Below are 20,917 nucleotides of genomic sequence, written 5' to 3'. Positions count from 1 at the left end.
TTAGGTTTGATGCTGAAGTATTAATTTGATGGATGATCTTCCCTTGCCTTTAAATGAAATGCCCTTCACATTAAAATTAAAACCCAGACCCATAAAACATGAACACCTTAAAACACAATAGAATGCAGTTTTTTTCCCCTCTTGAACACTGTAGTAGTACCCCATGCCAGAAGGGTTTTCCTGACTTTGCACTGATACATCTGTTGTGTGGGATGTTAGGAAATATTTACCATTTTACTATTTGCCAGTAAGAATATTGCTTCACCCATGGAGAAAGTTCTAGATTTTTATGTAACGCCAGCATGTTGAAGGTTTGGAGGCAAAGGCCAGTAATGAAACTGCTTCTCACACATGCACACATTGCTCTCAGGGGTAGGTGCATGGTGATGAAAGCGCTACTGATACCATATGTACCTTTTCCTGGTTTGGAAACTTCTCAGGTCTCCATCAAGGTCCATGGTTTCCTGAATTTGAATCCCAAAGTGTCTGGATGTGTGGTGCGCTCTAGTGACAGCCAGGTGGTGGAGAGGATGCTGTCCTACAAGCAGGAGCAATGCTTACCCAAACTCTGCAGCAACAAAGCCAGGATCAGCTTTACCTTGGACACGATCAAGGACCTTCCCGACGGTACCTGGGAACTGGACTGTGGTGTCATCTTCTGTCTAAGCTATGTGAGTCGCCTTCATTATCTAATGAAGTTCATAAATCACAGTGTGGATGGTCAAATCCAAGCTAGAGTGGGGGCTAAATATGGGAAACTTGTTGCCAGAAGGTTTGCGAACACTAAATGCAGTGGAATCCTTCCAGTTGAAAGTTACTCCAACATTTGAATTCAGACATTTCATATGTGATGAACAAATGTTAATTTTATGTGGCTACTTAAATTTTAAATATAAGAAATCTTTTCTATGCCAGTGATAAAAAAGTGAAGTAAATGTTTATCTTGTCTGTGTTTGGTTACCATTTTAAAGTGACACTAGCCACCAATGCTTTAAACCAAACTGTCAAGAGACAATGACCCAGCGCCTCTTAGACCAGTTCACCCAGCTCCTCTTAGACCAGTTCACCCAGTGCCTCTTAGACCAGTTCACCCAGCTCATCTTAGACCAGTTCACCCAGCTCCTCTTAGACCAGTTCACCCAGCTCCTCTTAGACCAGTTCACCCAGCTCATTTTAGACCAGTTCACCCAGCTCATCTTAGACCAGTTCACCTAGCTCCTCTTAGACCAGTTCACCCAGCTCCTCTTAGACCAGTTCACTCAGCTCCTCTTAGACCAGTTCACTCAGCTCCTCTTAGACCAGTTCACCCAGCTCCTCTTAGACCAGTTCACTCAGCTCCTCTTAGACCAGTTCACCCAGCGCCTCTTAGACCAGTTTACCCAGCTCCTCTTAGACCAGTTCACCCAGCTCCTCTTAGACCAGTTCACCTAGCTCCTCTTAGACCAGTTCACCCAGCTCCTCTTGGACCAGTTCACCCAGCTCATTTTAGACCAGTTCACCCAGCTCATCTTAGACCAGTTCACCTAGCTCCTCTTAGACCAGTTCACCCAGCTCCTCTTAGACCAGTTCACCCAGCTCCTCTTAGACCAGTTCACCCAGCTCCTCTTAGACCAGTTCACCCAGCTCCTCTTAGACCAGTTCACCCAGCTCCTCTTAGACCAGTTCACCCAGCTCCTCGTAGACCAGTTCACCCAGCTCCTCTTAGACCAGTTCACCCAGCTCCTCTTAGACCAGTTCACCCAGCTCCTCTTAGACCAGTTCACCCAGCTCCTCTTGGACCAGTTCACCCAGCTCATTTTAGACCAGTTCACCCAGCTCATCTTAGACCAGTTCACCTAGCTCCTCTTAGACCAGTTCACCCAGCTCCTCTTAGACCAGTTCACCCAGCTCCTCTTAGACCAGTTCACCCAGCTCCTCTTAGACCAGTTCACCCAGCTCCTCTTAGACCAGTTCACTCAGCTCCTCTTAGACCAGTTCACCCAGCTCCTCTTAGACCAGTTCACCCAGCTCCTCGTAGACCAGTTCACTCAGCTCCTCTTAGACCAGTTCACCCAGCTCCTCTTAGACCAGTTCACCTAGCTCCTCTTAGACCAGTTCACCCAGCTCCTCGTAGACCAGTTCACCTAGCTCCTCTTAGACCAGTTCACCCAGCTCCTCTTAGACCAGTTCACCCAGCTCCTCTTAGACCAGTTCACCCAGCTCCTCTTAGACCAGTTCACTCAGCTCCTCTTAGACCAGTTCACCCAGCTCCTCTTAGACCAGTTCACCCAGCTCCTCGTAGACCAGTTCACTCAGCTCCTCTTAGACCAGTTCACCCAGCTCCTCTTAGACCAGTTCACCTAGCTCCTCTTAGACCAGTTCACCCAGCTCCTCGTAGACCAGTTCACCTAGCTCCTCTTAGACCAGTTCACCCAGCTCCTCTTAGACCAGTTCACCCAGCTCCTCTTAGACCAGTTCACCCAGCTCCTCGTAGACCAGTTCACCTAGCTCCTCTTAGACCAGTTCACTCAGCTCCTCGTAGACCAGTTCACCCAGCTCCTCTTAGACCAGTTCACCCAGCTCCTCTTAGACCAGTTCACCCAGCTCCTCGTAGACCAGTTCACCCAGCTCCTCTTAGACCAGTTCACCCAGCTCCTCTTAGACCAGTTCACCCAGCTCCTCTTAGACCAGTTCACCTAGCTCCTCGTAGATCAGTTCACCCAGCTCCTCGTAGACCAGTTCACCCAGCTCCTCTTAGACCAGTTCACCCAGCTCCTCGTAGACCAGTTCACCCAGTGCCTCTTAGACCAGGATTCCCAAACAACAATTGTGAGAATGCTCTGAATTTCCAAATGACCTAAGGATGCCATGGAATTGAATTTATTAATGCACACATCTTTAACTACAGCAGTCATTAATCAGTTATGATAATGCACTGCATTGGTCAAATAAGGAAAAATTTGCACTAATCACCACTGCATTTTGCCCAGACGTAGCTAAATAAAAAGACATTCGTTCATATATTTTCAGATCATGCATCTCCATAAAAGCAATATATCCAAATCTAATTATTCATTCATTGATTTTTTTCCACAGAACTGTACTGCCCCACAGACAGTGAAGAGGAAAATGCAGGTCGTCCAGTCGTCTGGTGTAATACCAAGTGAGTGTTGAGATCGTCCTACAAGTATTACAGACCCAGCCCAAGTCCCAAACATAGTTACAGTCCAAGATACCACAGTACATGCTACACGTGTAGACACGTGTATGAAGACAGGACAGACTGCTGCTGACCATGTTTCTGGTGAAGTGGTGTATTTTCTACCCAGTCTGGGCTATTGTAAGTTTCCTGGATCCACTGCAGTTTCTGTTGAAAGCCTATGATGGAGGTTCTTGTCTTCAGAAACATCCTCTACATCCTCCGTGATGCTCTAGGGTCGTGAACCTTTGACCGCGCTATGGGACGACCTTCTTTAAATACGAAAAGGATAAGAAGAATAGAGAAGAAAGAAAAAATAGAACACCCACAAAAAAAATGATTCAACATTACTCAGTCAGATCCAGACAACAGGATGACAGCTCATTGTCCCGAACCTCAAACGTTTGCCCCTCTCCGAGCTGAAAAATTTCACAAAGGTCCGGTATGTCTCGTACTGACATGGTCACGTCTGCCCCTTACATCGCTGACGTTAACAGTCGTCATGGAGATCAGGATACCGAGGCGGAAGCGTGATGGGGTGGAGGGTGGTGGGTTTTGGGGGCATGGTTCATAGGAAGGCCTGCTAGCTGACCCCGCGGCCGCAATCAGAAATAACGACCCTGAGGGGAATTATTGCATCCAAGGTCTGGTGCGCGCGGCTGTCCAAACACGAGGCCCTGTCTGCCATTGTCCACCACACACAATACGGGGAAGGTGTTGCTCTTCAAAGGGGAAGAGAGTGGGCCGGCAGACGACTCAGTAGCGAGACACACATTCCTCACCTCCAGCCAGGAGGGAAGCCATTATGTTTCATTTTGGACCATTAGAAACGAAGTAGCTGAAACAAAGGTTGTGTTTTTGTGTTCCAGTTATGCGCAGCAAAAAAAAAAAAAAGAAACAAGAAAAGCAAAACATGTTGGTCTGCAGGGTAGTTCCTGCTTGGTTTTGGTCACGGGTGGTGTGGGTTCGCTGCTTGTCTGAGGACAGGGACCGTCTTTCCATCATTTACGTTTCCTGCCCTCTGCTGCCCTTGTTCCTTCCTGCCACCCAGCTGTCTGGGGATTGGCAGAGGTGAGGGGGAGGTTTGGGTAGAGGTGAGGGGGAGGTTTGGGTAGAGGTGAGGGGGAGGTTTGGGTAGAGGTGAGGGGGAGGTTTGGGTAGAGGTGAGGGGGAGGTTTGGGTAGAGGTGAGGGGGAGGTTTGGGCAGAGGTGAGGGGGAGGTTTGGGTAGAGGTGAGGGGGAGGTTTGGGTAGAGGTGAGGGGGAGGTTTGGGTAGAGGTGAGGGGGAGGTTTGGGTAGAGGTGAGGGGGAGGTTTGGGTAGAGGTGAGGGAGAGGTTTGGGTAGAGGTGAGGGGGAGGTTTGGGTAGAGGTGAGGGGGAGGTTTGGGTAGAGGTGAGGGGGAGGTTTGGGTAGAGGTGAGGGAGAGGTTTGGGTAGAGGTGAGGGGGAGGTTTGGGTAGAGGTGAGGGGGAGGTTTGGGTAGAGGTGAGGGGGAGGTTTAGGTAGAGGTGAGGGGGAGGTTTGGGTAGAGGTGAGGGGGAGGTTTGGGCAGAGGTGAGGGGGAGGTTTGGGCAGAGGTGAGGGGGAGGTTTGGGCAGAGGTGAGGGGGAGGTTTGGGTAGAGGTGAGGGGGAGGTTTAGGTAGAGGTGAGGGGGAGGTTTGGGTAGAGGTGAGGGGGAGGTTTGGGTAGAGGTGAGCGGTGAGAGGTGAGGGGGAGGTTTGGGTAGAGGGGAGTGAGAGGTTTGGGTAGAGGTGAGGGGGAGGGTTGTGTAGAGGTGAGGGGGAGGTTTGGGTAGAGGTGAGCGGTGAGAGGTGAGGGGGAGGGTTGTGGAGAGATGAGGGGGAGGGTTGTGTAGAGGTGAGGGGGAGGTTTGGGTAGAGGTGAGGGGGAGGTTTGGGTAGAGGTGAGGGGGAGGTTTGGGTAGAGGGGAGTGAGAGGTTTGGGTAGAGGTGAGGGGGAGGGTTGTGTAGAGGTGAGGGGGAGGTTTGGGTAGAGGTGAGCGGTGAGAGGTGAGGGGGAGGGTTGTGTAGAGGTGAGGGGGAGGGTTGTGTAGAGGTGAGGGGGAGGTTTGGGTAGAGGTGAGGGGAAGGTTTGGGTAGAGGGGAGTGGGAGGTTTGGGCAGAGGTGAGCAGTGAGAGGTGAGGTGAACTCACTCCAGGTCGCTCATGCTCTTCAAGCCTGAGCAATTGGACTGTATCACAAACAACAGAAGAGCTCAAAGCAGCGCCTCTGTTTGCTTGGACATGCTCTTGTGGACATGGGTGTGCTGGGCAGGATGCGACTTCCCAGGTCTGTCCTTCCTGTTTGTAGGTGTTGCTGGGACGTGGAGTTCATCTCCCCCCGGCCACCTGTCCACTGGTTTCCTGTCTCTGTTTGGTCAGCTTCAGGTTTTTGTTTCATGCCACAAATAATGCCGGTGTTTCCTAAAGACCCTGTCACCACGCTACGGAGTGAAGTTGGTCTGCGGCATGAAAGCAAAGTCTCCTAGAAGCCCGCCGGGAACTGGTCCCTTCGGACATGTCGCACGTGTCTTCTTTAAACACTCGCTTCCTCTTTATTCTTTTTTAAGACAAAAAAAAAACACATTAGGCAGAGTAACACCATAGGACAGATGCTAGACTACACTGGGGAGGTTGGGCATGCATCATCTGCCTTCCTCTTTCCTTTGTCCTTTGCAAGTGCAGAAAGAAAGGGTAATTAGTCCGAAGAATGCGCATGGCCTTCTGGGAGAAGAGCGGTCTTACGTAAAGTCCTTGCAGGGCAGGTGCTAACTAGAAATCGATGACAGCCATTCCCCAATAACAAAAGTCGGAATGTTTTCATTCCTGGGCGTTTTGTCTGCTGAGTAGGGCTCTGCTGTTGCATGGTGGGTTCGCGGTGCCAAGTGTCATTGACTTAGCTTAAAGTGACACTTTGTGACAGAGGTTCAGCAGCCAATCAGAGGCCTGCAAATGGCGCTTGGCTTGGAGTCCCCAGGGCAGCTGGGCGCTCTGGAAAACATTACTACGTGGTTTATATATTTGTTCTTTCCCACAGCCAAGGATACCAGAACCTTTCTGGTACTGTTCAAGAATATTGTTATTGTTTTTTTGTTGTTTTTACACAGTTGATTCAGTCACACCACAGTGACAGGGGAGAGAGAGAGCAGGCAGCTCTGGGTTTAATATTTGAATCATCTCGTAAATGAAACCTTTGTCTTTACAAGCGTCACTGAGCATTACGAATCTTGGAAATAAATCTGCTGTTGTCTTTGTGGACTCCTTCTCTGTGCAAGCGGTTAAACTGAGTGAGCCCAGACTCAAAGAGCTCAGAAACCACCACTGAGAGATCACCATTACACTTTGCTGTATTGAAAATAGTAGATATATAAGGTACAGCGTTGCATTTGGGTTGGAACGTTATTTGAGCCATTTATTTTAGCACTGAGGTCTAACAGTGATGTCACTTGCTGACCTTATAACTGCTTTCATTTGCACCTAAAACAAATGTCACTCTGCATTTCAGACCCCTGTTTTGAGTTCAGCCTGTCATCCGTGCTGGGCATCGCGTTCGGAGGGTTCCTGATCGGCGTTCTCCTCGTCAGCGCCCTCTGGTTCATCAAGATCCGAACAGGTGACAGCCCGGCCCTGCACGTGGGCTTTCAGTGGATTCTAGTGAAACATGTTTAGTGGCAGCACATGTGTGCTGGAGGCGGTTGTTGGCGGAGTGTTTGAGCGGGCCCCATCTCTACTCCTCTAGCTTATGAGGAAGGAGTCCATAAAGGAGGTGCGAGTGACCCTAACAAGCCTCGAGATGATTTGCCACTAGAAATAAGATGAAACAGTTAAGTAAGAGGAACACTTTTAAACGATGGCCTTTTCTAAACATTTTTTTTTTCTTCAAAAGACAAGATGAATGTGTAGACGCAGGTCATTTAGGATTTCTTGACTTTGGACCGCAGAGTAACATTTGTTTCCTTCATAAAAGGACAACAAGAAGCAACAGCTCTGTGCGGTGTAGACATCAGACTTGCATGATTGCCTGTCCATGCTGAGACTCATGCTGATCAGTCCTTGCTGCTAGGAGACGTGTAGGTGTGTTGTTCCCGTGGTGATGTGCCGTGTTCTGACAGACGTGCTGCTGTGTTTTGGTGTTGCAGGCTACACTCCCGCTCTGGGTCTGGCCTTCACTAGAAGCCTCTTCTCAGGTGAGTAAGGAGCACCAGGTACGGGACAGGTACGGGACAGGGCGGGTCACGGCGAGCGCAGAGACAAGATACACGCATACACACTCACACACAGGAACATGCACAATTACACCCTTTGCATTCCCCTCAGAGGCTTCGATTTCAGACCTTTTAAAACATAGCAAACAATGTCTGGAGTGCGCAAGTCTATAACTATAACAGTTTCTCTTCTGTCATATTCTCTCTCTCTCTCTCTCTCTCTCTCTCTCGCACACTCAGGATGTCCGTGCGTGTTGACCAAGCGCCAGCCAGTGCCCACTAAACCCTCTCCCTCTGAGAACAGCAGTGCCAACGGCAGCATGGACAGCACCCAGAGCACACCCACCAGCAGCATGGCATGATCCGCCAGGCCCCGCCCCCCAGGCCCTCCACCCCCGCCCCCCTCCGCCCAGAGAGGGACGCCCACGTCATCTGCTCCCTCTCCACCAACTCCACACCACAGCAGCTCGCTGAACGGAGTGGGGTGGTGGTGGTCAAGGGGTCAGGGGTCAGGGTTCATTCTGAACCAGGATTTCTAACTCTCCACCTCTCCAGCCACCCAGCGACAGGAAGTCAGCAGGAAAAAAAAGAAGATGAAGAAGAAGAGGGGAAAAAAAAAACAAAAACCTTGGCTCCCCGAGACAGGAAAAGCAAAGCATATCCCCTAAGAACTAACAGGAAATTCACTGCATTCTTTTCAACAGATTGTGCCTCCTGCATGGAGGCCCAGTAATGTTCCATGGAAAAAAAAAACACGCACACACAAACAAATAAACAACAACAAAAACAAAAACATGCATTTAACACAGATGAAGGGTTGACTTGGGGCAGCCTTAACTGACAATCCGCTCGGCCCTCTGTCACCGCCGATTACGGCACAGAGAAAATAACAAAGGTGAAAAGCCAGACACGTCTGAGCACGCATGCGCAGGTGGGGTGGGGTGGGGGGGTCAGGCTGCACAGATCGCCACTGCCACGCCAGTAGCTGATGGTATGGGTCAAAACCAAGCACACCCCTCCCCTCCAGCACTATAGCCGCCTGGTCTGGTGCGTCATTTTGTGCATCTGACAGAAGATTTTCAAATTTCATTTTTAGGCTGCCTCCCAGACTTAGGGAAAACTTTGGGAAAAGGCTACCTCTTAATTTATGTAGGCTGTTAAATGTTGAAACAGTAGTTATTCATGTTCGTACTGGTTTCTGTGAGTTGTACCAGATTTTGCTAGAGAAATGGAGCCACTGTAATGTATAGTAGGTCTGAGTTTGAATCCATTACCAAGGACTGGTTTAATTTTATCATATGCAAAAACATTCATATCAAATTTCACTTAGTTCACACTGATTGTATACATAATTGTTACTTTTTCTTTAGAACTCTTCAGTAAGTGGACCTTACTGTATGTACTACTGTACATGACTGACCGGTTTGAATTAATTGTATTATTTGTACTAAATGGACCAAAATATAGAATTTGAATGTTTGTTAGAACATTGATAGGACAACTTGCTTATTTTTAAATTATCCTGGTCATTGTCAGATGTTTTAGTTATTATTGCTATAACAATCCTCTGGTTACTGTCATTTTGTTTAACAAAAATCTCTCTTGCAATTTAAATCCCATATAGGATCCCAATCAAACAATATGAATATGTAGGGAATGTGGATATGAGACTATATATATATGTTTTGCAGTTTCACTTTATACTTGTTCACAGCTTTATCAATACTTTGTGTGCCAAATGTCTGCAAATTAGATTAGTTTAGTGAAGGCATATAAGCCAACCTCAAACATTACCAAAGTATCCTCAATCTAAACCATGTAGCTTAGGTCACAGAGATTAAGGAGACATTTTATGTGAATTTTCTGATGTATTTGAATAACTTTTTTTTTTTATGTGGATATGATTGTGGGAGTGTGTGTGTGTGTGTGTGTGTGGGGAGGGGGGAGTGCATGTGTGTGTAGGAGTGAGAGTGCACTGGAGGGAAAGATGGTTATTATCATGATTTCTGAAGAAAGAGTGACAGAAGGAAAATGCCACTTGAGCATTTGTGCAATACTTGAGGTGTCCCTCTTAATTATGGTCCCACATTCTGATGTGTGTGTCAGGCCTGGATTTCTATTAGCTTCTTATCAGCTCAAATGTTGCATTGTATATTCTCTCATGCTTTATGAGCATATAATGTTTAGTCACCAGTGTTACACAGTTCAAAACGTTTGACTCCAAAAAGCAATAAATCTCAATAAATCTAGGAGTTTATTTAACGACTGTGATTCCCCAAGACTCTTAGCAAATAGAAAAACATACATTTTTAGTTAATGCCTAAATCTAAATATCCTGAATATGCCTCCTGTGATTTTGATTCTTTTGTCAAAGAATACATACGTTTTTAACGCTTTTAATAAATAAACAATCAGCAAAACCCCTACGGTGTCATTTTCTTGATAAGTCATTTATTTTAATACTACTCTCACTATAGTGCTCTCAGTTCATTTATTTGCTATAAGAAAAACACACAAAGAACAACAAAAAATGGTCCAAGATATTGACAGCCCCCAGAATGTCATTAAACATAATCCCTGTGACAGTTCAAAGGGGAAGGCCAAATCGTTAAGGAGCTTCATGAAACAATAAATCGGTCACCTTGAATATCTTTACCAATACCAATTGTCATGTCACCGAAATGCGAGGGAATTTGCCAGGAAGAACACGAGCCCTTCTCTTTCCTACACACGAGGACGGTGAGGATAACAGGAAAGGCCGCGCTTTACATTTAGTTACGAAACAAACAGGTCACTTCATCTCTCCGAACACCCGTAAGAGTTGGGAGGAAGGGCTGGCAGGAGAAAGCATCTGTAGCTTCACGCCGGGCTCTCCACGTAGAAGGCACTTCTGAAGCTGAAGGCTGTTTCCCTATAAGCGTGAACGCTGCCTGTTCATGCTGAGATACTGGTGTGTTCTATACAGTAAAAGTGCATTTTTGTCATGCAGTGTATCAAGCAGCCGGACAATAAAAAGTATCCAGCACAACAGTACATCTGAAATTATTCAAATATTAATGGAAAAACTAACATTTTCTAACGAATAGTTGCCAAAGCACACTCTTTGTATAAACTCTTGAAAAAAACCCAATGCTTGACTGATCTCAGGACAGGTCATGTGGTACAAATACTGGAAACATTTATTAAAACAAAATCCAGCCAGTTGTAGGACAAATGAAAAGTATCAACAGTAGGTAAATGTTTTGCTAAAAGACAGAGAAGATAAAGCACAAAGCAAGCAGTTTTACACCTGATAAACAAGATGGACGGAGGGAGGGATTTTTACGAGAGACGGAGGGAAAGAGAAGGGGAACATGCTGGAAAGAAGACGAGTGTGTGCTAGAGCGACAAACCCAGCCTGATTGGGTGAAATGGGAAAGAAAGGAGTTAATCGCACGTCCCGAATGGAGAAAGAAAGCGTCCGATATGAGGTGAGGAGTGTTTTTAACACCCCAATTGCTGGCTAGTTACACAATGACCTTGTTAGTTCAAGGTGTTGCTTGGAGCTCTTGGAGATGCGCTGTGTGACCGATGACGTCGCCCCCTATTGGAGATGCATGAGTATATACCCACATCCCTGATATCTGTGTTCAAGTGACCTCCAAGCACAGCTCTTCAGCCTAGAGTAGGAAAGAATGCACGAATACTGTCAGCTTGAAGGCATCCAGCTCATGTTTACAGTGAGGGGAGAGGTCAGAGTGACCTTGGCTCATGTAGTATCTTATCTCGGGGAACATGCGACAGTTCTGGGGCGCGCTTCGGAGATGGACGCTGGCCTCATCTAAACTAACCGAATAAATAAATACATCTAGATGGCCTGTCACCTGCCCATTATCACCACAAAACTGTTCCAACGGCGGATTAAGTTTTCCTCAGGAGACAAAAAAGACAGAAACCAGAGAGCCCGTTACGGCCGTGACTGACAGTCCTCTTCCATCTCACGCAGATAAGGCCCGGAGACGGACCAGGGACGGAGGCCCAGATGCATGCACAGGAAGCAGGGGTGTAGTGGATGTCACGCTGAGCTCTTTGGGTCTGATCGTACAGGGGCAGCGGGTGGAGGAACAGCTCCGTGGACAAAGCAAACAGAAAACACTGCGATCGTGAATGTCAGTATTTATATAGTGGTTCCATAACAGCTCCTCCAACCTCGAGAGCAGCATTCTGTGCTTTTGATTGTCAGTAAAGCTAGCGCCGAGTTGCTGAAATCGCAAAAGCCAGTCACTGTATACGACTCTCAGGATGCCATGAAATGATACACAGGTTTTGAATGTTTTTTTAAAGGTGTTTCTAGTGGGATCTTTTAAAATCGGAGGCCCTCATCAGTTACTTCAATTTATCTTGGAGGTCCACTTTCATGGCTGGTGGTACTGATGCTTTCCTTTGGAAAAATTCTGTTCATGCACAAACGCCCCCCTGTGGTGAATGAATAAATTGCAGTTTCTGTGTCAGTGACCCAAGGAATTCAGTCCTGACAAATTAAAACATTGTAATGCAGTCTGTAATATGACAGTAACTGGTGTTACATATAATTACAGTGCATTAATAGAGAGTGCATGGACAGTGTTTTGTCCTATTGAACTGATGTGACAGGAGCTGTTTTACTTTGAACCTGCCTCTTCAGTATCTAGTAACTAATTAGTACATTTCCCTACATTAATGTGTATAATGGAACACAAAGCCTGTTGGTGCTGTGCAAATGACCAAGCAAGTCCAGAAATGCATTCATTCTTCACGTGAACTCTAGGAAGGCTTAAGTCAATACATGGGTTTGATTATTAATTTATGCCACACCACATGGCCATCCATCAGTATTCCAAACAACACATAAGTGGCCAGCTCCTTATTAATACAGTCAATGATTAATCACCCATTACAGACATCACCGATAAGGCCCCCCTTGCCCTAATTTATTTTGAGGAAAATGATTTAATTTATATATATAAATATTTAAAGGGACTGCAATATCAGACTGAGCCTTGAAACATCATCATAATTGTGTGAAAGTAGCCAAAAATAACAGATAGTGTGTGTGGTGGTTAAACTGGGGTTCTTCACCCCAATATGGCTGCATTTCCCAGAATGCTGCTGTTCACACAATGTATGCTTATCATGTCATTCGGAACCAAAGCAGCCAAAAGTGTATGCAGATGTTTGATTGTGTGTGTGTGTGTGTGTGTGTGTGTGTGTGTGTGTGTGTGTGTGTGTGTGTGTGTGTGTGTGTGTGTGTGTGTGTGTGTGTGTGTGTGTGTTCCACCAGAGAGCAGAATCACAGGCCTCCAGTACTTTCTCAAGAGAACTCATTTGAGGTTATCGCTTGAGTCTTCCTCTGGGTACACACACACACACACACACACACACACACACACACACACACACACACACACACACACACACACACACACACACACACACACACACACACCGCTGTTACAGGAGTGCAGCGTTAGCCACATTCTAAACCGGCGAGGGGGGATTTACTCGCCCTGATTCCCCTCTGCTGCTCCTGCTTCAGGCCTCCTGCTAAGGGGGAAAAGGGGAGTCATGCTGGTGGTGGCAACACCGTCAAAGTCTCTGCATTCCAGTGTAAATCATGTCTTTTCTTTATGCACATAGTACTGCGCTGACTGCTGCCACGGCTGATGTGTGGCGGTGGAGGTATGAATGTCTTTGACTGCGCCAGGTAGCTGAGGGCTGTGTTGAAATGACTCTGCTGTCCTTGGGCCCGGCAAGAGAGAAAAAAAAAACAAGAGCTGAACTATTAATGCTGCCGTTAACTGCTAAACGCAAAGTGTCCCCCCCAGCAAGCCACACAGCAAGATGATACCGTCCCAAAGTTGTTCATTAGCGGAGATCAGCGACGTTTCACCATTTTACTACATATACAGATGGAAAATGAGTGAAATGATGTTACCTTCCACCAAGCCATCACAAAACGACGCAGCATGGGAGACTCAGGCAAAGCTAACCGGTAAAATCACAGCCTTGCCATTCCACAGACTGTGACTGTTTTCACGTGCACGTGCACATGCACGTGTGCATATATTTGTATTTGGAACTGAAATATTTGCGGCGATTTGGATATATGTAGTAATATTTTAAAGTGAATGCTTGAAAATGACTTCAGCAACCCCGTGGTCACCGAGTACCTGTGTAACAGAGTTCCAGAGAGAGTGAATGATATATATCCACACATTTCTTTTTCCATCAAACTTTTATGTTTAAAATTACTAAATAAATAACACTGCAGATAAAATATCAAGTATGTACGAGTGGAACACACATTTCGTTTTCCAATTTAAATGGTCTATAAAAGTTTAACCCCTTATATTCCAAGCACCTAACTCATATATATATATATATAGATGAGCCGGCCCAGCGGGAATCCTCCCGCATCTCCCGATTAGCCACTCCGGCTCTGATACATGCAGTCTGTACATATATTTGCATTCAGAAGATATAAAATATCCATACTCCATACCTTAACTTTTTAAGAACAGATCGTTAATTAAAGTGGCCACAGTCTGTGCAGAGAACAAGCTAGCAGTCAGTTCAGTTACTTCACTACTGAATGCACAGAACTATCTGAAAGAGCCTGTAGATTAGGCAGAGTAGGTAATTACCCGTCAGATCCGGTGCAGGTTTCATGTGCATAGGCAGCTCCCGTCTTCACCCAAATTTGACCCAAGTGCAGACAACTATAGAAGAAATAGCACAGCGACTTTTGGAGGCTTCCTGCTAATCAGTCACAGTCCAGAGCTTGATATACATATGCAGTGTAAGAGGGTCTGAGGGGCTGTCCGGAAAGATACTCTCTCAGCTTTCCTGTAGCTGAGAGAGAACCGTGTGTGTGTGCCACTGGAACACCATCTTCAGAGACGAGGACATTAAAAGAATGTAGCATTGTGCAGAGAACCTGTGGATAGAAGTGTATGGTTCAAGATATGGTTCCTGCGCTCAGAGAACCTGTCGATAGAAGTGTATGGTTCAAGATATGGTTCCTGCGCTCAGCTACTGCAGTACCGCCGTTCTTCATAATTCAACAGGCAGACTGCAAGACAAGGACAGACAGGTAGACACACACACACACACACACACGCGCACACACACACACACACACACACACACACACACACACACACACACACACACACACACACACACACACACACACACACACATTAACCTTTCAGGCAATATTTAAACAGCTAAACTCAAATGCAAATACAGTGTACTTTCATGCAGAAGTAAAAAAAAATAAACTTCTTGAAAGATAAGAGAAAAAAAACTAGTAAAATAGAAAAGAAAAAAAAAGATGGTAAAATACACAGATAAAATTCAGTATTACATCCATCTTGACCAACAGATCCTCGCTGACTTATAAGAAATTATATTGCCACAAACCCAATGAACAGGGCTATGGTTTCTTTACCCTTTTCAACATACCCTTGTTCACTTCCTCATGACCTGGAAGTGGAAACTACCTATGAGACATGAGTAGCCGCTTGCAGAACAGGGAAAGCAGGTATAGCTATGAGCATCAAGAACATAGCTGAAGCCTAGTTCAGTGAGAACGAGCATTCTTAATTTACATTGTGGGACGTTTTACTGGATATAACAACAATGACAACAACTGATGATAATAATAACAATTACATTTTAAAGCTATCTTGCTGACAACTGAATGTCCTTTAAGTTGATGATAGGAAGGGGTTATGAGTCTGGAATCATCAAACCACACAAAAAAGGTGAAACTTTAGCTTTCCAGTCATCAACATTCACTCACTGTGTAATAAGAAAAACTAAAAAGACTTTAAATGAATTTAGAATAATGATGCAACAACTACCCAGTAAAAATTGATTAAATTCAGGATTCCAAAAGTGAACCTGCAGAATTATTTTCTATTACTGGGTCATCTTTTCAATCATTCATTTCTTTCCGTTATTAGATTATCATTATTATTAGTGATTTATCATTTGCCTTATTAAATTCTGATAAGATCTGAATATTTATCCTGCAGAGGTTACTGTGTTCTCTCTTGTCTAGTAGGCACCGCGTGGTTCTTGCACTGTGTCCTGCTGTATGCACCATCACACTCATACCCTGTGTAAGTAATCTGCCAGGTGTTGGAGGGAATATCTGTTCACAGTGGAGCAGAAAGGTCACCGTAGCACAGCTGAAGCAAGAGGTGCATAAAGAACTACATTCGTTCTGTATTATATGGGTTTCTGAATATATACTGGTGTCCCAGAATGGAATTACAGAATAAGGAGGACCATGCTTAGAACGTCAACCTTCTTCTGCCACATTTATACTCCTCATTCCCTCCATATCCACCATGACAAAGTTCTCCTCACCCTCCTCAGCCAGGTCTTTTAGGGCCGTCTGCCAGTTTGCTCCAGTTACCTCCATATTCCTCAGGAGGCAAACACCTGATGTACTGACAAAACCATGACATCTTACTTCTTTCTTCTACCGGCTAGATGATGGTTTTACAGTCAGCAGGGGGATCTGAGCACTTCAGCCTGTTCCCTTTTAAGGTTGCATGCACTCCCTCCTCCCATGAGACAATTAGTTCAGTGAGGAAAATGGTGTGTGGACCACATCACTGTGTCAGGGCAGAGACGGTTAGCGATTTCAATGGGGAATTGGAGATTCCAGTCAAGATCACCTTTCACTCACCAGTCCTGGGTGGAGGAAACTAGCTTTGGTGTAGACTTGACAGTGGGGGAGCCCTTTGCTCATGGACTGTATCCGCCCATCCGACACCTCAACCAATCAGCTCGGGTCACGTCCCCATCCACACTGTCCTTGGGAGAGCGTGGTCTTGCCGGCGTGACGAGATGTGCTGGAAGCATGCCTCTGGACTGCTGCGTAGGGGGCAGCCTTCCTCCTAGCCAAACCACAGAGGAGAGTGTATTATACAGTACTAATAAGAAACCTGAGCCCTGCCTGTGGGATCTCCTACAGGTCCAACCATGTTGATGTTTCTGCCTAGACGCCCGTCATCCCTGTGCTACAGCCTTGAACTTGTAGCGCTCGACATCCATCCTCTCCATCTCAAGGCGCCGTTAGCTCGTTCCTCTCTTCCTAACTGGCCTTGGCCCAAAGCCAGAGAGCTTTTCTGCACCCAAGAGCTGTTCTTCCTGTCTGGAACCTGCCACTGATCTCCTGGCGTTGCAGCCTGCTAACTGCCAGCTTGACTTCAGAACGGGCTTCCCACATGCTGGGGTGGACCTTTATATTTGTACTCCTCTACACCGGGCTACTGGACTCCCTCAGCTGCTGCACTCTGCTGTTTGTAGCCCGTGCTGATGGACCGCAGTGACAGCTACAGGGCGTTTTTTCCCCCCAAAGAGACCGGTTTCAGACAGGCATGCCGGCAAGCCCAGCCACGTACGGATGAAAGAGTTGGCTTTCACAGCTTTCACGGCCACATCCAGTATAGCACAGCGTTGTGGTACCACACCTTGGACGTCCTTGCCAGATGGCCAGAGAGCTGTTTCGGTACCACCTTTTCCCATTTGCAAATAACAAATGATATGATAAACAAAGATGAACAATCCTTTTAGATTTTAGACTCTTCAAAGTAGCAACTCATTACTTAATCATCTTAAAGTGGCCACCACTGGATTAAAATGCCTTTAACATCAGAAGAAACTCAGGTATGTCCAAACACATGACCTGGACTGTATATCCTAAGAGAAAAATGAACAAATGACATAAAACGGGCTGCTTTCTATGAGAGTAACTGGTCTAGACCCCTGAAGAGAACAGCCCATTAGCCCATTGTGATAGAAGTACCCCAGAGCAACGTGGACCGCCATGCAAAAGACCTGCCGCTGCACCAACACGGGATGCTCGCTGGACTGCTACATTCGAGACTGGAATAAACAGCTCAACTCTGCATAAACCTTTCAACAGGGACCCAGACGACAATGAGAATTACACGATCAATTTATTTTAGCCCCTCATTAGGCAGGGCTGAGTGACGGCATGCATAGGCCAGCTGGGGGGGGGAAGACATTTCTATTAGTCTGTCATCTAACATTCAGGTAATACTCTCAATGCCCTCTGCCTCCAGAAATCACGTAACACACACTTACACATGCTTAGCTTGTGAGCAATTTGCTTGTGAGTCTCTAAGGTCACATGAGGCCCAAGATAAATGGCTAAACGCCAGTTCATTTCAGCATAATACGTCTCAGAATTCATTGTCATCATGCATCAGATTTAACCATTGTCCCTGATGACTGTAATACCTATCCCAGAGTGGGACATGTTTTCACCGGTGCACAAAGACAGCTGCTACATCCTGAGAATAGCCCTATGATACGTTGATATTTTCACGGCAGCCCAAAGACCATTTTGGTAACTTCGTGCCCTGCGTTTTTCTCACTGTGTGAAGATGAGAGGACCAGCTCGAGGTAATGGGCACTTAACCGAGGGAGCAGAAACGCTTTGCTAGTTTCAGGGAGACGATGTGATCAGACTTTTGGAGGACGAACCTTAATTTTCAACACAACGTCGAGCACATCTAATCGCCCACGAACTCTAAGCCCCTCACAGCGCCACCAGTAAATTAGTGTGTTAGCCCGGAAATGAGCAGTAACGACAGAGGGTTATATAATGACCTGCCCAAAAAACTTAGTTATGCCAGGAAAATTGATATGATTATTAAGAACTGGCATCCTTTAAGGCATAATCAATAAACTCTTTAAATCGAGGTATATATGAGATGTATATAGAGAGAGCAGAAGAGGTAGAAACCTCAAGCCTGACGCTCCAGTGTTCACGGAGCTGAGAAAAAAAAGTCAAACACAGACTATTTTTATTTTCTACCTTTTCTTTAATTTTTATACTTATTCCTTCGTTTTTTGCACACTTGATTTTGATCCTCAACCCCACTCGCCTGATTGGCTGTGATGTAATGGAACGCACAACTGTGGTTCCAAACATGCGTCAATATCTGCTCATGACATGCCTGCTTCTTGTGCACGAGGACCCACTTTGCATATACATAGAACTATTGGTGTTGCCTTTTCGGTTTAGTCTCTGTGCTTAGAAAATGAGGCGAGTATAATTTGCTGAGAAGATTCAACTTAAATCACCACACCATTTAATTTACATACCACTTCACCCAGACTTCTTTTCATGCACCGGATAAGAACAGCGAACCTCATTTTGACACACCTTATAACTTCTGCAATATGTAGGAGTGCCTGACGTAGCTTGTGCTTTGAGTCATGTAAACAGGACCCAGCAAGTTTACACTTTTGCCTTTCTGGATACAGGCCAGTGCAGGGTTATACCCAAAGAACAGGTGCAGCCTGTGCAGACCAGATACTCCTGCATATCTCTTCTGCTCAGTCTCGAGCGCCAGAGTGTTTATGGTCTGCGGAGGATGAGGAGGACGAGGCAGCACAAAGAGCATGTCCCCGCTCCCGTCGAACCCTCACCCCACCCGCCGCGCCGGTCAGGACGGGGTTCTGTGACGGTAATGAAAAACACTCACTTTCACCCAAATAAGTGCCACTTCCTGTGTGTTGCATCTGCGGAAGCTTTAAGTGTTGATTGAGCAGCGTGCCTCTGCTTAATCGGGTGGCTTCTGCTCTCTGGAAATCAGGCCTGGCATTAAAGGGTCCATTATATACATGCAGATTATTCCAAGAAGGGTTTTCTCCATTTATTTCTTCTCTTTCTGGCAAGAGATGCAAAGTGTTCCTTTCAATCAATGAGTCATTATTCTTAGCTGAGCCCTGGCCTGCGCACTGCTGATACTCCCAGTCTCTCTCTCTCTCTCTCTCTGTCTCTCTCTTAGTCTCTCTCCCTCTCTCTTTTCCTTCTTATAGTCGCGCAAATTTCCCAGTGCTTCAGTGATACATATGAAAATAAAAGACATTCGTGTTCATGTTTTATATACATATATTTCTTATGCCCTTTGGCCGAAAGCTATAATGAAACAGGGGGGTCAGGCTTTTAGCTCAGCTGACAGTTATTCAAAAAGTTCTACACATGGTCTAAATACACATATGGCATTTGAGCACGATTCTTCTAACATCTGTAGTTCAATCTACTTTATCTCATCTGAATCATTCCTGAGGTTTTTATCCTGAATATAAGCTCGATTCAGAATATGACTGAACTGAAACCCTCCGGACAAACTTCATTAATAAAGCAAGGGATTTTTAAAAGTTGTTGGACACCACCAAACCTAAGCGGAGTGAAAAACATGATTGATTTAACCAGCCCTTTCCCTCCGCAGCTGTAAACATGGGAATACCAAGGCAAAACACAAATGCAAATTAGCAGGAGCAGCTTTAGGTAAACCTTGGGTTGTCTGTGAAGACAACTTGCATCCCTTATAGAATGCTAAGTAGCGCCTACCTCCCCAGAAACAAGCTGCCTTCTATTCAATTTCAATGGCAGTAATTAGAATGAATGAGAGACCAGCTCTGCACGGGTGGAGGGGGGGGGGGGGAGAGACGAGGCGTCATCGGAAGGAGAGAGAACACGGACGGAGCACTAAAGCAGAGTTGCAGGCCAGTTTCCTGCAGCACTGAAACCTGTAGGTGAAGAAGCTGCCATAATGAGTTTTGGTACAGAGGATATGATAATGAGCGTAGAAAATGAAATGCTGTTTGTTTTTTTTTATTTCTGTATTTTATTAGGAACCTCGGAAGGGGAGCTTGGGGAGCGGCGGCACCTCAGGCGTGCTGTGATTGAGCTGTGGCCCCCGGGCCCCACGGGGCTCCAACCCCCCCACACACACACACACACACACACACACGCCTCACACGCTGGGCGACGTTGTGGGAGAATTCATGTTACGAATAAAATTGGATTAGGCCATGTCATCCAGTCTCACTGAATTTTGCAGTACTTATCTGGAATATGCCCCACACAACATGTAAATAGCCTGCCAGCCAGAAGAAATAGAACCACATCTGCATAACGGGAAAGGAAGCTGTAGCTGAGGAGAGTTAGACAGAATTAAACGAGCACTGAAATGGATCACATTTAACTCGGCTCCTTAAGAGAATATACTTCTGGTCATTTCACTGTGCGCTCCGTCACACTATATTATGTATAAGAAATGTAATGACTGCACTTACTGAATAAACTGATTTACTAATGAAATCCTTTACATAAGCACATGCTGTGGACTCCATTAATATTCTGAGTTGTATTGCTAAAATTTTATTTATATACAAACTGCAACTAAAACAAACAACCGCCAGCCTGAAAATGTGACTGTTGCAATGGATTGAAATCCTGTGCGGACACCTCCGAGAACCAGATCTACATCTTGATATTTCTGTTAATTAACGCCCCCTTGTGGTTCTTAGAAACATATTTCAGTCCAGAGTGGCCCTTGAGCATTGATTGAGCAGACATCATGCATAACGGTTTAAAATACCATTTAACTTAAATTCCACGACTACGCCACTGTAGGCTATTACTAGAGCATATGAGCTAAATTTAAGAGCCACA

The 20,917-nt window shown here is 45.8% G+C and overlaps 1 protein-coding gene and 2 long non-coding RNA genes across 5 annotated transcripts in view; 2 read left to right on the top strand and 1 right to left on the bottom strand.

Moving 5' to 3' along the window:
- The window catches only part of eng (endoglin), a 33,539-nt gene extending 25,342 nt beyond the window's left edge, over positions 1 to 8,197 (top strand). Inside the window, exons 10-15 of one of the 3 annotated variants that reach the window (XR_013132261.1) lie at positions 441 to 671; positions 3,076 to 3,142; positions 6,684 to 6,791; positions 6,918 to 7,001; positions 7,318 to 7,365; positions 7,624 to 7,715. Coding sequence is in view for 2 of the 3 variants with exons in the window: in XM_077011465.1 (XP_076867580.1) it covers positions 441 to 671; positions 3,076 to 3,142; positions 6,684 to 6,791; positions 7,318 to 7,365; positions 7,624 to 7,745 (576 nt within the window). In the remaining variant the exon portion in view is untranslated. Of the gene's footprint in view, positions 1 to 440; positions 672 to 3,075; positions 3,143 to 6,683; positions 6,792 to 6,917; positions 7,007 to 7,317; positions 7,366 to 7,623 lie in introns of those variants that run through there. The other 2 variants (XM_077011465.1, XM_077011467.1) reach the window with 2 other exon arrangements.
- A 287-nt stretch (positions 8,198 to 8,484) lies between these two features.
- LOC143518737 (uncharacterized) lies at positions 8,485 to 14,472 on the bottom strand. Its single transcript, XR_013132263.1, has 2 exons — positions 13,337 to 14,472; positions 8,485 to 13,140 (listed from the first exon to the last, which is right to left on the bottom strand). It is a non-coding gene; the product is annotated as an uncharacterized LOC143518737 (long non-coding RNA).
- On the top strand, positions 13,931 to 20,541 carry LOC143518736 (uncharacterized). Its single transcript, XR_013132262.1, has 3 exons — positions 13,931 to 14,494; positions 18,718 to 18,920; positions 20,095 to 20,541. It is a non-coding gene; the product is annotated as an uncharacterized LOC143518736 (long non-coding RNA).
- The last annotated feature ends 376 nt before the right edge of the window (positions 20,542 to 20,917 follow it).

This window comes from Brachyhypopomus gauderio, chromosome 7 (genome assembly GCF_052324685.1).
Source record: "Brachyhypopomus gauderio isolate BG-103 chromosome 7, BGAUD_0.2, whole genome shotgun sequence".
Taxonomy (NCBI): Eukaryota; Metazoa; Chordata; class Actinopteri; order Gymnotiformes; family Hypopomidae; genus Brachyhypopomus; species Brachyhypopomus gauderio.
This window is presented reverse-complemented; position numbering and strand designations above follow the sequence as displayed.